At 36.9% G+C, this 12,907-nt stretch overlaps 2 protein-coding genes across 2 annotated transcripts in view; one reads left to right on the forward strand and one right to left on the reverse strand.

Moving 5' to 3' along the window:
• LOC131591614 (protein phosphatase 1 regulatory subunit 3A-like) overlaps nt 1–2,741 on the reverse strand; it is a 34,096-nt gene extending 31,355 nt beyond the window's left edge. The window contains exon 1 of the mRNA XM_058862477.1: nt 1,900–2,741. Within this exon, the coding sequence (XP_058718460.1) occupies nt 1,900–2,693 (794 nt within the window). The 5' untranslated portion in view covers nt 2,694–2,741. The remainder of the gene's footprint in view (nt 1–1,899) is intronic.
• Nucleotides 2,742–10,073: 7,332 nt separating this feature from the next.
• LOC131591992 (forkhead box protein D1-like) lies at nt 10,074–11,813 on the forward strand. The gene has a single exon (XM_058863175.1). It carries the CDS (start codon nt 10,179–10,181, stop codon nt 11,031–11,033), a length of 855 nt encoding a protein of 284 aa, XP_058719158.1. The 5' UTR covers nt 10,074–10,178; the 3' UTR covers nt 11,034–11,813.
• Nucleotides 11,814–12,907: the final 1,094 nt, after the last annotated feature.

Raw genomic sequence — 12,907 nt, forward strand, 5'->3', positions numbered from 1 at the left:
ACAAAGTAATTTTGTATTGAGAAGAAGACACATTAGCTCCTTTCTCTTTTTTAAAAACATCTCTCTGTCTGGCTTACACATAAATCATTTAGTATGATGTTAAAGAGTTATTACTCTATGTTAAAGAGTATCCACCAGAAGGAAGGCTTCTACAACTCTTGGTAGCATTATGCATGTCATGGAAACTTTAGGGAATTAAGCATTCAGAAGCCATTTCACCTTAGAAGCCTAAAGTTTCAGGTTATTTCTGAAACCATGTGGAAGCCCAGGGCTCACTAAATCGAGATTCAGCTCCCCATGTCCCCATCTTTTCCTTGTGGGCTACCTCAGCTCAGGCTGGAGTCATACTGCCTGCACCTGCCTGTGGTGTTTGATATCACAGCTCTTCTGCGGGCAATCTCAGGCTATCTTACTTATCCAGAATGGGTCATGTGACACACCTTGAAACACAGAAATTTTGTAGAAAAACAGACACAAATGTCAGGAATTGACCACAGGACATGTAAAAGCATCGTTCTCTCTGCTCTGATGTTCCTTCATGGAAGTATCCCCATGAGGGTTCCAGAGCTGGCCCAAGGGACACTTGTCAGGAGAGTTTTGTGGACTGGCTATGAACCAGGCCTTGGGCTGGCCTTGGAGTGGCTCCTAGCCTGTGATGTTAATACAAGCACTAAGCCATATTGTGAACCTCTCCTCACAGGGCTAATGTGTGCTTAGGACTGGCAGAAGTTCCCAGCACAGCAAATCTGGTTTTGGGAATGAAGGCTTGGAGCAGAAGAAGCCCTGGCTGTCTCCCTCTTCCTTAAGCTCCCACCACTGCTGCAGTTCTGTTCCCCCTTCCCTACCACTTCAGTCCAATGGAAGAGCACCAGCAAAATCAAACAGCCCTGTCTTATTTGGAAATAGTATAGGAACTAAAACACCAACATAAATTAAAAAACCTGACATCAACGTAGTTCTGGCATCCAAGTGGCAAAGGACATCACAGGCAAAATACAGATTTAATTCTGCAGAATTAAAGAATTCCAACTGATTTGAAGTGAATTTGGGGAGGGAAATAATTAAGAATTAGATTTTTGCATGCAACATTGTTTTGCTAACAGAAAGAACATAGTTAAAAAGTAAGAAACCAGAAAATACTATTCCTAAGTGTCTCTATATGCAATTAAAGTATAAGTTAACAACTGCCAGAACAGTATATAGAAGATAAATTCTATATATTTTCTCTTTAATATATTACTGATTCTGCCTTATTAAATATACTGCTTTCCACCATTTGTGAAACAGAAGCATGAACCAGTGGCAGGGAAAAGGAATTAGACCCCTAATATACAAGTTGCAGAATAGCCCAACCACTTGCAGAAAAGTTTGTACCAGCTATTTTAATTGCTGGATTCTTCCCTAAGTTATCCGCTTCTGCTTCATGAACCACTAGTGCTGTTTCTGATTTAATAATTGCATGTAGAGAAATAACTATAAAATAAATTGTGTGAAAATCCAGCTTTTGTTTTGCTTTTAAATTTTTGTTGACTTACAAAGGAAGTGGATGCAAATTATTTTAACTGTACAGCTACCTTAATCTGGAACAAAGATCCCATTGATGCCAGCTCAGTGTGTATCCTACAGAGATCAGAATTGGTACGCAGTGTCTAGAGAGTTTATAGACCCTCACACTCTGTTTCAAATGTATGGCATACATAAAATCATGATCCCAGCTAATATGTCTGCAGAAAACCACTGGCTGACATATACAAACAACAGTTCTTGGTCTATTTTTTCATTTAGAAAAAAAATTTAAACCAGAAGACAATAACATGTCTTGACTTGAGTAAGCACACATAGAAAGCCAGCATTAGCCAGTTATATTCTAAATTACCAAAAATTAAGGTGTAATCTCACCTGCTTTGTGTTGTCTTTAAGCAGCCTTTAAGACACCTATCTGTAACCTCTTTCTGGGGTTTATTATCCACCTTGGGCACAGTTTCTTTCTTGTGACAAATCAGTGTGTAATTTTTGTCATCATTGTTTGCCCAGAAGGTACCAACTGATGTCTCATAGCGTATACAGAATTCCACCTTAGTTCCATCTTCCTGGAAAGGAGGCACCAAGGAAATCTTAAAGCAAAACTGGTCTGTTTCACCACCACAAGAATTAGGCATGAACTCTGCGAGGATGTCATAATAACTGAGCCAGTTATTCAATGTCATTCGAACGTACACCTGCTTTTCAAAGGATACATTGAGGACTCGTATAATGCCGTTCATACAGGTAATCCCAGGCAGGAAGAGGACTGACTCCAACATTACTTTCTGCTCTCGCACTTTTTGTAAAAGCTCTTCTTGAGAAGCAGGCAATGTAAACTGCTGGGACAAAAAGTATTCATCTTGAGGAAAAACTTCTTCTTCCATATCATTTTCTTGTCCTGTATTTGGAAATTCCCAGATATTAAACTCTTTAACAGACACAAGATCAAACCCAAATGCATCAGCAAATGAAACTTTTCTTGAGATGTTGGTGGGAGTATCTGCCTCCTCTTCCTCTGAAGCTGAAGAATTCCGTCTTCGGGGACGTGGGGAGAAACGAAGTTTAATGTCAATATTAACATCTTCGTCCTCTGAAGTGAAATCATTTCCAGTGGGGACTTGTAATAACTTTGCTCTGTGAACCTGACTAGGTCCTTTAGAAGACTCCATTGGGCTTGCTGATATAAACTGAAAGAGAACTGTACAACTAGTAGCAGCTGCTATTTGAGATACTATGATTTAAAACAAGGATTAATGTTACAGTTGACATTGCAAAAGGGATCAGGTCTATTAATAGATGCCATGGTGTGTGAGCTATGTTGGCCTCTCTCCATTTGATAGTATTAGATGTTACAATTTCGGTGATACATTTCAAATATTGTATTCCCTATTTTTATGCGGCTAAGAAGAACAGCATTTAAAAACTATCTTCTTTGCATAGTTAAATTGCACAAAGCTATTTTAAGATGATCAACTTATGCTGCACAAATAATATATCATATTGCACTAATGAGGAGCTATTAATCTCTGATTAGGATGTATACTTCATCATGTAAATAGTTTCTATATTGATAAAATATTCCCATATATATTTTCAAGGCCATTTTTGCAATATTTCCAGATATAAAATGCAATGCCACATTCTGCCCTGACTTTATACCACACTAATTGAGCCAGATACTAGGACTAAGTCAGCTTCTTCTAGCTAAGGATTGGCTATCACCGCTTCAACGAACCAGGAATTCAATGAAACAGTGAGGTGAGTACACTGGGCATGAACTTGTAATGTACCATTGTAAATATGGCTGAGCTCACCATTAATTAGATTATGAAATCATCTCCTGCTAAATTGCATTTAGCATCATCTAGCCAAATGGAGAGTAAAGCAACTGGAAGAATTTAGCAGCCAACTCTGAAACACAAACCTGTTTCATACAGCTACAAACAGGAGGAAGAAAGACACTAAGCTTCTTAAGGAGTGTCCAAGCTTTATTCAGAATATCTTCCCATTATATGAAATGAAACAGTGGCTCCTTAACCAGCTTATTCAGATAGCATTTGGCTTTTGCTTTTATGGCACTCCATGCATGGAAAGATTCAGTCTTTACAGAACAAAGTTCTTGAAGTTCAAAATGTCACCTTTTTCCATCACATCATTTAATGTTTCCTATTTCCCTTGCCTATATCAAACGGTAAGCCTACATCGTAATCTAATAGTACAGTACAAGTTAAGATATATAGCAAGACTATCTTGAAATTAACCATGCCAGAGACAGAGCATGAGTAGCATCATCACAGATTTCAGTACAGGTTAGAAACCAAATTCTTCATTCAGGACACTTTGAATCCTTCCCCTTGTTATAGTTTCACAGGTAACTTTAAAGCTCCTCTGTGTATGTCTATTTCCAGACCACAAGGTAAACTGCATCTTACCACAAATCCACTTTTCTGATGAAGAATTCCCCCCTGCACCACGAGAACATCTCCAGGTCTTACCAGTGCTCTATCAAAACCCTTCAATAGCCATCGTATCTGCTATTGCAAAAACATTCCTAATTCACATATCATACTTTGAGACAATGGAATATCAGAAGATATTTTAAAAATAGCTTTTTACCATAAACTACATAACTCCTACACTCCAGGGACGTTACTGACTTTGAGCTAGCCCTTTACAATGCTGTTTTTTAACAAGGGTCAGCTGTAAAAACATTCAAGACTACTTGTTTAAATACAGACAGTAGTGCTATCCAGTCATATTCATGACTGTCTAAGAAAGGAGATCTCCAGAACTTCCTCACAGAAGAGTCCAAAGTCTTTCTCAGAGGGATTCCAGAAGCACCAAGTTTACCTGCTCCTGCTTATGTCTCTGCACAGAGCTTGAGCTGATTTGCTACACGCACATTTCGACTTTGTACTGTGTGAATTAGTCAGTTTGGAAAATGAAACTTCTTATTCTAATGGGAAGTCAATTTCTTCTGTCAACATAATCTAAGAAAATATTATTTTAGTAATTATGCAAACAAGGAGAATTTATTCATGACACTGTTAGCTTATTGGTTACACCTGTTCCCGTGAAAAACTGTTTCCTCTTTTGCATTTGGTATACTTTTTTACAAGAAGCTACACAGACAAATGTAAATGGGAAGGTAACTTCCCCAATTAACCATAGCGGGACATGGAGGCTAGAGGTGCAGGCAAGAGGAGAGCTGCCAACCGGCAGCTTGGTCTTCGATCAAGGCAAGCTTTGAGAATGGATTCATTTCTAGGAAAATGGAAGGAGAAAACCAGAAAAAGAAAACTCGTAGAAATTAGTTTTGCCTCTAGACTGCATGAAAATAGGTTAAAAACTCTTTAAAGAGAGTTTTGATTTATTGATTAATGTTGTTGCAATTTTTCTTATCTTAATGCTTGCTGAAACCAAACAGTGCTTTTTCTTGGCCCAGTCCAGCACTAATTCAATTAGGGAGAGCCTTTCCATAGGCTTCAGCAGCTATTAGACTAGATACTATGTCCAACTAACAAACACACCACTGCATTGCATCATGCTGTGCAAGGACTGCTTAGGAAGAAAGGGTAGGTCACAGAATGTTCTGAAAACAAAGACATAGTCAAAGACATATTTTTGTTTAAATCAATTATCCATTAATTAATGGATATTATTTTGTACCTCTCTATCCATCTTGCCATTCACTCAGTTCAAACCCTTTACTTCTGTCCTGGATGTAAATAAACATTGGAGATGGGAAGGAAAGGTCAGAAAAGGTGCATTTATTAGTTTAGTCTAAGTGCTACCACTGATCGACAAAGTCTTCAGTCTCGTGCCATTATCTAGTTAGAGAAAGAGCATGTACTTTGTAGGGGCAGTTAAAATACGAAACAGAAAAATGTTGTATAAGAAATAATATGAAAGAGGGAAAAGATTCTTACTTTGTACAAGAAAGAAATACCAACAGTTATAAGGAGGGAGACTAACAAGCACAACTGGGAACAGAGGGAGACCACAATCTTGTTGAAAACAATGTCCTATCTACAAGCTTCATCTTCAGTGCAGAGGGGAAGAGGTTTATGTCTGTTCTCCATTTGATTTAGTTTTTGTCTGAACAGTTTGCACTGAGTTAAACTTTGCACAGAAACCCACTTTTTTATCAAAAATATGCAGAGAGTTACACCAAATCAAGCACAAATATAAGGATTGCATTAACACTGTGAAAATAACACAATTAAAAAGAATATAATTTGTTCTTCGTATCTTTTAAAATGATGTCCTAAAATACCTAAATCACACAACAGAGTAGCTATTTCCTTTCAAAGTATAACAGCAGCAGGTCATTTTAGAACATTTTAATGGGACAACTTCTTTAATGACTTCTTTACTGAAGCCTCATTCCTTTGAACACATCAAAACCAAATGTTGAATCAAGACAAATAGTTTCCAGGTGTCCTTAAACACTCTCTAAGTAACAGTGGAAACAACAGAAAGAATTAAAAATGTGTAGAAAATAAGACAGCTCTATATGGGTTAGCCTCTGTATTGAACAGCATAGTAAACATTAGAGGGAAAAACATTACAGAATTAGCAGACTTTGGACCTAATTAAACAAACAACAGTACAACAAAAACTACAGTCAAATGTTTTTGTCATATCTATTATTAGCACTGACTAGCTGATCTTTCTTTGCCTTAACTGAAAGAAAAGAGGCTATACCTTTGCATCAAGTGGAAAACAATTATGTCTTAAGCACGGACTAAAGATGAGCAGTATAAAATCTGGTTCCACTTGGCTTCCTAACAGTGAATTCCCCAGTGCCCTAGAAAACTGCACTTCTTTAGCAAATAGTATGAGATGTATTACTTTCTGCACTGCTATTAAATAAATCTATTAGGATAAGGCATAAATACATCTTCTCCTTGCAGAGAATGCTGTTCTTGCTGACTGTTGAATGGTCAAAAGTGCTGAACCAGAGGCAGAAGAAATATTTTAAAGGTTATATACTTTAGAAAGAAACATTGATGGCATATTTTGAGAGGTATTTTGAAGCAGCAATTAATTCTGAAAGTATGTAGAGCCAAGGAAGAAAATACAGTATTACACTTAAGCAGTATTTTCTTTCTAAATTCCATATGACTGTAGTTAAATTTTCGTAATAAAGGCTGAGTGAGGACAAAGGTTGCTCTCAATTGTTTTCTGCTCTTTGTTACAGTTTGTAGGCACTGTCAGACTTTTTAACAAAACTTTGTCCTATGACTGCAACTGGTCTACTCTGTGACCCAAAGTTGAAACCAGACCACTCCCTAAAATATGTGCTTGTTTTCACAGTACCAAGAAGAAAAATTGCAGGCTTTCTATGTAAGGGGATCACCTAGATTCATACAATCAAAGCTAAGACACTGAAAAACTCTCCTTAACCTAAATTAAGGGCAGAGGAAAAAAACCCTTGTACAGTGAAAATTCAGAGCACATTACATTACTGGAACAGAATTTCCACATACTCTTTTGTCCTCATTCATCTTTTTGAGAATACATAATTTATTCACAAATATATATGATAAACTATTTAACTAGTCTAGCTGATAAAGCCAGCCCCTTCTTTTTATGGAGCTTTGTGGGAAATCTCAGATTTATAACCATGCAGGGTTTTAGCAGCATTGAAGAGGATGTGGCAACAAAAACGATGCTTTAATAAAGTGTGTGCAGACGTTTGAAGAGGAATCTGCTTCCCCAGGCTGGAAAAAGTCTGCATAGTAAGAATATACAGTATGCTTTCCCTGTCTCTCATTTTTCTTTTCAGATAAAACTGGACATTGAGCCCATGAAGGTTGTTCCTCTAATGTAAGAGCTTTGCATACATTTCAGACAAGAGGGTTCCCACAAAGAATAAGGATAAAACAGGGAACTTGTCTTAGTTTTTTAGATGAAATCTAGTTTTGGGCAGAGAGGAATTTCCACTTTTAATGAAAAGACTCAGAGGAAAACAAAAGCTAACTCCAGAAATATTGTGCAGAAAGAAGGAACAAGCAAGACAAACAGGAGTATGGGATTAATATTTTCCTTGGTGGTATATCTGAAAAACAAAAATTGTGATTTTGGAGACTGGGACTTGCAGCCCTTCCAAATGTAGGTTTTTCTGCTCACCCTTTTGTCTTTCATTCCCTGTATGATCTTCCTTTACTTACTGAAAGAACTGTTCATCTGTTCATATATGGAGCCCTTTCAACACAATTTTTCTTCTTATATAGGATTTGGCTTCAAGTATTATGCATTTGACTTTTGGGCATTTACTGCATTTAAATTTCTATTTCTTCAAATTGTGTCCTTTTAATAAAATCGGTTTCCTCTGTTCCTGAAAGACTGCCCTTAAAATTAAAAAACTCTAATTAGATTGTTTTCCTTATTGTTAATTTAATTTGGATATTTGTAGGCACTCAAAATCTGGGTTCTGTGCCTCGTCCTTCTTTACAATCCTTCAATTTACAAAGTCACTACTAAAATAGCAGAACATGTGGTTGATTCTGTGTTTCTTGGAGCTATGGGGAAAGGAACACACAGTCCTTGTCACAGTGAGCAATATTAGTTCTCCAGTCTACAACTGCAATGTTTCATAAAAATACAAATTTATGTAGAAATAACCTAATATAGAAAATCTGGTATTCTGAACTAAAATCAAGTTTTTAATATTATTATTGTAGGAACCCCTTTAGGTATAACTTGCTTAAAGTTGAAACAACAGAAATGGCATGAATAAATAGTCTAAGTGCCATATCACAGATTTCAGAGATAATCTCAATAATTTCTGCTATGACTTGGCAACCATTCAGCTGCAAATGAGAGAGCAGGAGAAAAAACTGGGTAAATTAGTCATCAGAAGGTTATGAAAAACTACCAGTAACAGAGAGATGATGGCAACTTTAGGATGTTCCAGGCAGACAAATTCTAGTAGGGATAGAGCAGGTCAAATTAATGCCTTCAAAAGAAATTACTGCTGAGACTGAAGACCAGGAAAAAAACTGTTAAATAGCTCATCATGTTATCACTAGGATTTTTGAATGCACAAGGCTGTTAAAATACCAGGTATATCCCATTCACAATGATTACTGGGAAAGTGTTCTATTAAATCTTGCAAGCAAGCAGGTGGCAATTCTACCCTGGCACAGAAATATTAGATAGCCCATGTGACCTATAGCGTTGCATTATGAGTCTTGTTTCCTAATCTAAAAACATCAGGCTACCAACTGAAACATTGGTTTCAGGTAATGTAACTGAGACAAGACTTACAAGGGCACAATAAAGATGATCTCTCAGGGCATGAACTTCAAGATCAGGAGGAAAGGGATCATTTTAATAGATACCCTAATGTCCCTCTCTCTTTGACAGAACTAGCATATGAAAGGAGCAATCAAGGGTTATTTTCAGAACCCAAAAGAGCCTGAACAACAGCATCAACTTCAGGCTTTTAAAGTTAAATTTTTGATGCCATTGTTGATACCCCAAAACATAGACCTCATTTGTTAATACATATTTTGAACATCAAAAGTGACCCAAAAAGAAAATACATCCTCTTTCAAAGCTTCCACCATGTTGTTTCATTTTGCTTTAGAACGTATTTCAACATATTTAATAACCTTCCTAGACTAATCTCATGAGATCATAGAATTATTGAATCATATAAATGTTTGGGGTTCAAACCCCACTGTCATGGGCAGAGACATGACTTCTTCTAGACCAGGGTGCTCAGAACCAGCCCAACCTAGCCTTGAACACTTATGGAGAGGGAGTATCCACAACTTGTCAGGGCAGCCTTTTCCAAGATGAGATGACTGTCTTCTCCTTAGCAGTGCCAGACCCCAGGAGGCTGAGGGCCATGTCATAGTTCAAGTGACAGTTTGTGCTTTGGGGGTGACAGAGCACAGAACTCTCTGAGTGTTAATTGCTCCCTCAAGTGGTATCTTGTGTTGGCAGAACTGGTCACCTGCATACTCAGCACAGAAACTAGTTGCTATCAGAGAGCTAATAAGAAAAAAACAGGGAGAAATTTGTGTTTGGGTTTTTTTTTTTTTTTGCTTTAATTCAATTTCAGCAATAGCTATATGGCAGCTATAAAATTTGATAGGTGGTTTCCTTTCACACAGAACTTTATATTAGCAGGTAAAACAAATGTTTATTGTACTAAATACAACATGTATGACTAAGTGTAAAACACAGGAACCAACATGTTGGTTTCAGTTTGTTCTGCATATCACTGGAGAGTCTGATCCTTTTGCAACTCTATCTAAGCACCTTAAATTTCTCATTAATCATTATGTTTCAATGGGGAACACTGAAGGGTATTTTCTCAGATTATAATGAAGTGGGAGGTTAACGTCATGGTCTGTTTATCTTCATACTTAACACAGTATAATTATTTTGTATTTTTTTTTTCATTCAGCTAGGACTTGCACCTTGACTTTTGTAAACACAGGCAGTTCGGTTTTCGTTGTTAAGGATGTTGATTTAACAGAGTATAAAATAGAAATCTGGATACGTGAGAACAGCACATTTGAAGTCCAGTTTTCACTTCTCCTGCTGGTTATATTCAGTGGGCCAATTATTCAACTGGCTATTTGCAGTAAAATATCAGAGCGCTTAAAATAAATGCTGTGTTTCAGGCTGCTATAATGAGTGAAGACTCTTCTGAAAACAACGAAGGAAGTCTAGACATCTGTACAGTAGGAAAAGAAGAAGAAGAAGGAAAACTGGCTCAAGGGCTTCTACCCCGAATTCCCAGCTCTCACAAAACTGCCAAAAAGGGTCTTCCTGTGATTGTGGATGAAGGAAGACTTCTGGATAAGCCACCTCTGTCATACATAGCTTTGATTGCAAAGGCGATACTTTCTTCCCCCACAAATAAACTGAATTTAGCTGCTATCTACAAATATATTGAAGATAATTTTCCTTTTTACAGGAACAAAGGTCGAGGTTGGAGGAACAGTGTAAGGCACAACCTTTCACTAAATGATTGTTTCATCAAGGTGGGAAGATGTGAGGATGGCAAAGGAAACTACTGGAGTATTCACCCATCAAACTTAAATGACTTTGTTCATGGGGACTTCAGGCAACATCGAAGGTCACGAAAGCGAGGGCACCAAAAGGAGGTAAAGCACTGCCTTGCTGTGAATTATTTCACACCATGGGAACTCTCTCCTTCCTGCCCAGCACCAAATTGGCTTTACCAAACACATTATTTTCCGGATCCACTGTGGAAACTTCTGTATGCTGACAGACTGCAGTTTGTGCATGAATACCAAAAGTGGAATGTAAACAGTGATTTAATCATGGGGAAGTTTTCACCTCAATTACAGACTGATAAACCCCACAGCATTTCTGGGGACTGGTTTTATGGATCTCCTGCCACTTCATTTATGCAGCAGAATATTTTCCTAAATATTCAGCCAGGTTTCCCTAACTCCCTTTTATTCTCTTCTCAAAAACAGCACCAAAGTGAAGCATTCAGACACATCTGTAAGTACTAAAAAGTATTTGAAGTGCTTGAATAACTTCACAGGTATCTTGGGACTCTGTCAAGATATGTATGTTGCACAATTTTGAAATTTTGTATATGTTTAAAGACAGCAGAAGAGTTTGCTTACTTATATAATCCATTGATTATCCATGATTATTACCTAATGTATTGGCTTTGAAGCCATAACAATGATTTTTTAATAATTCTGCTAGTCAATGGCCATGCATAGATTACTTCAGTATAAAAGCAAATCCATCAGCACTGCCTAATGAAATTATTTTTAAATTGTTCTGTATTAATCATATTATTGTATACTACTTCTATTGGATTCAAATTAAAACACATGTATGTGTATTTATAACTATATGTTCAAATATGTACAGGCATATATTTTCTTTTACACTATCTTGAATAGGAAGGATTAATACATTTTTCCTTTGTCTTTTGAGAATGTCTTTGAAATTGGACTTGTCATCTCCCATACTGCTGGCAATACTGAATTATTCTTCTACTCATTTAATATTATACATTGGTTAGTACTCACTTGACACTTTTAATTGTATTGCATTGTATGGATCAAAATGTATGTTTGTACTTTTATATATCTTTAACTGTTAAGTTGTATACTTGTTCTTGTTTAAATAATTGTTCAGATTAATAAATATTCCAAGTGAAATAGTATTGTAATATTATCTAAAATATGTTTTTAAGATCAAATCTTCTTTTAAAATGCATGGCCACATATTAATTAACCTACTTAAATGATAACTTAAAGGCAACATGGTTAATTACAAGTTTACCCATTAACTGGGTATAATCCATTTCAGAAATTTTATTTTTTTTGATATTTTCACCTATTGCTTAGGCTTATATCTATATTTTTAATTTACATAGTCATACTTATGTACATACCTACAGAGTATATGATATTATAAAGTGCTCACTTAAATACATTTTTGAGATGTATGTATCTATCCAGCAACTCCATGGTAGCAGAAACTTTTGAAGTTTCACATGGAGAAGTGTAACAAGCATTGTGAAAAAAACCCAGCTATGCTAAATTATAAAACTAGTAGAAGAGCTTCCTTTGGAACACTTGCTCACAGAAAATGCAGATGAAGGCACTGCAGTGTCTCAGTCATGAAATGCCCTTGTGTGTGGACAAAACCTGAGAACTGGACAAAGGTGGGGAAGGTGAGATGAAGGTGGGATGGGGAGACTGGCTAGAGGAAACTGAGATAACGAGTTGGGACAAGGAGCTCAGACATGTTGATCAAGGAGCTGTGAGACGCCTAAGGAAGACAAATTGTGAATGCCAGGCAATTAAAATCAGATGAGCATGAAAGCTAGGGATAAGAGTCTGGGCAGGCAGGCTTGATGAGCAGTAGATGGGAAAAGTCTCTGCCTGCTATAGTTTATGTATTGGATAAAATCTAATATTCATGGTTCTTTAGCTGTCAGCAAATGACTTTAAAATTACACAAGAGAACAAGTTACTCCTGTTTGTTCTCACTAGTTTACCTGGAAAAAGCCTGTGAAGTACACCTGAGGATGTTCCCAGAATGACACAATGTCGCAACTTCATCTTCCCTTCTAAGAGTTGGAGAATGGTATTAAAGTGTATAACATGACACTCTGCTTGAGCTGTTGTGACCTATCACTTATCAGCTTATCCTTTATGCTTGAAGTAGCCATTTTAGTCTGCTGGGGAAAAAGAATTGTATTTTACCAGATTAGTGATGGTGCAAATGTGACATGTACCAATCCCTAGGCACACTTCCAGATCTTTGTTCTAGTTTCCTGTGGGAATGCAATAATAGTAACTCATATGAAGGAGACATTCTTCTGTTCAGATGCTCAGATTTTATTTGAAGACCACTTTGA

The sequence above is a fragment of the Poecile atricapillus genome, chromosome W (genome assembly GCF_030490865.1).
Source record: "Poecile atricapillus isolate bPoeAtr1 chromosome W, bPoeAtr1.hap1, whole genome shotgun sequence".
In the NCBI taxonomy this organism is placed as follows: Eukaryota; Metazoa; Chordata; class Aves; order Passeriformes; family Paridae; genus Poecile; species Poecile atricapillus.

What these genes read in the sequence shown, in the direction of transcription:
- LOC131591992 (XM_058863175.1), top strand. Translation starts at nt 10,179, where the DNA reads ATGAGTGAAGACTCTTCTGAAAACAACGAAGGAAGTCTAGACATCTGT.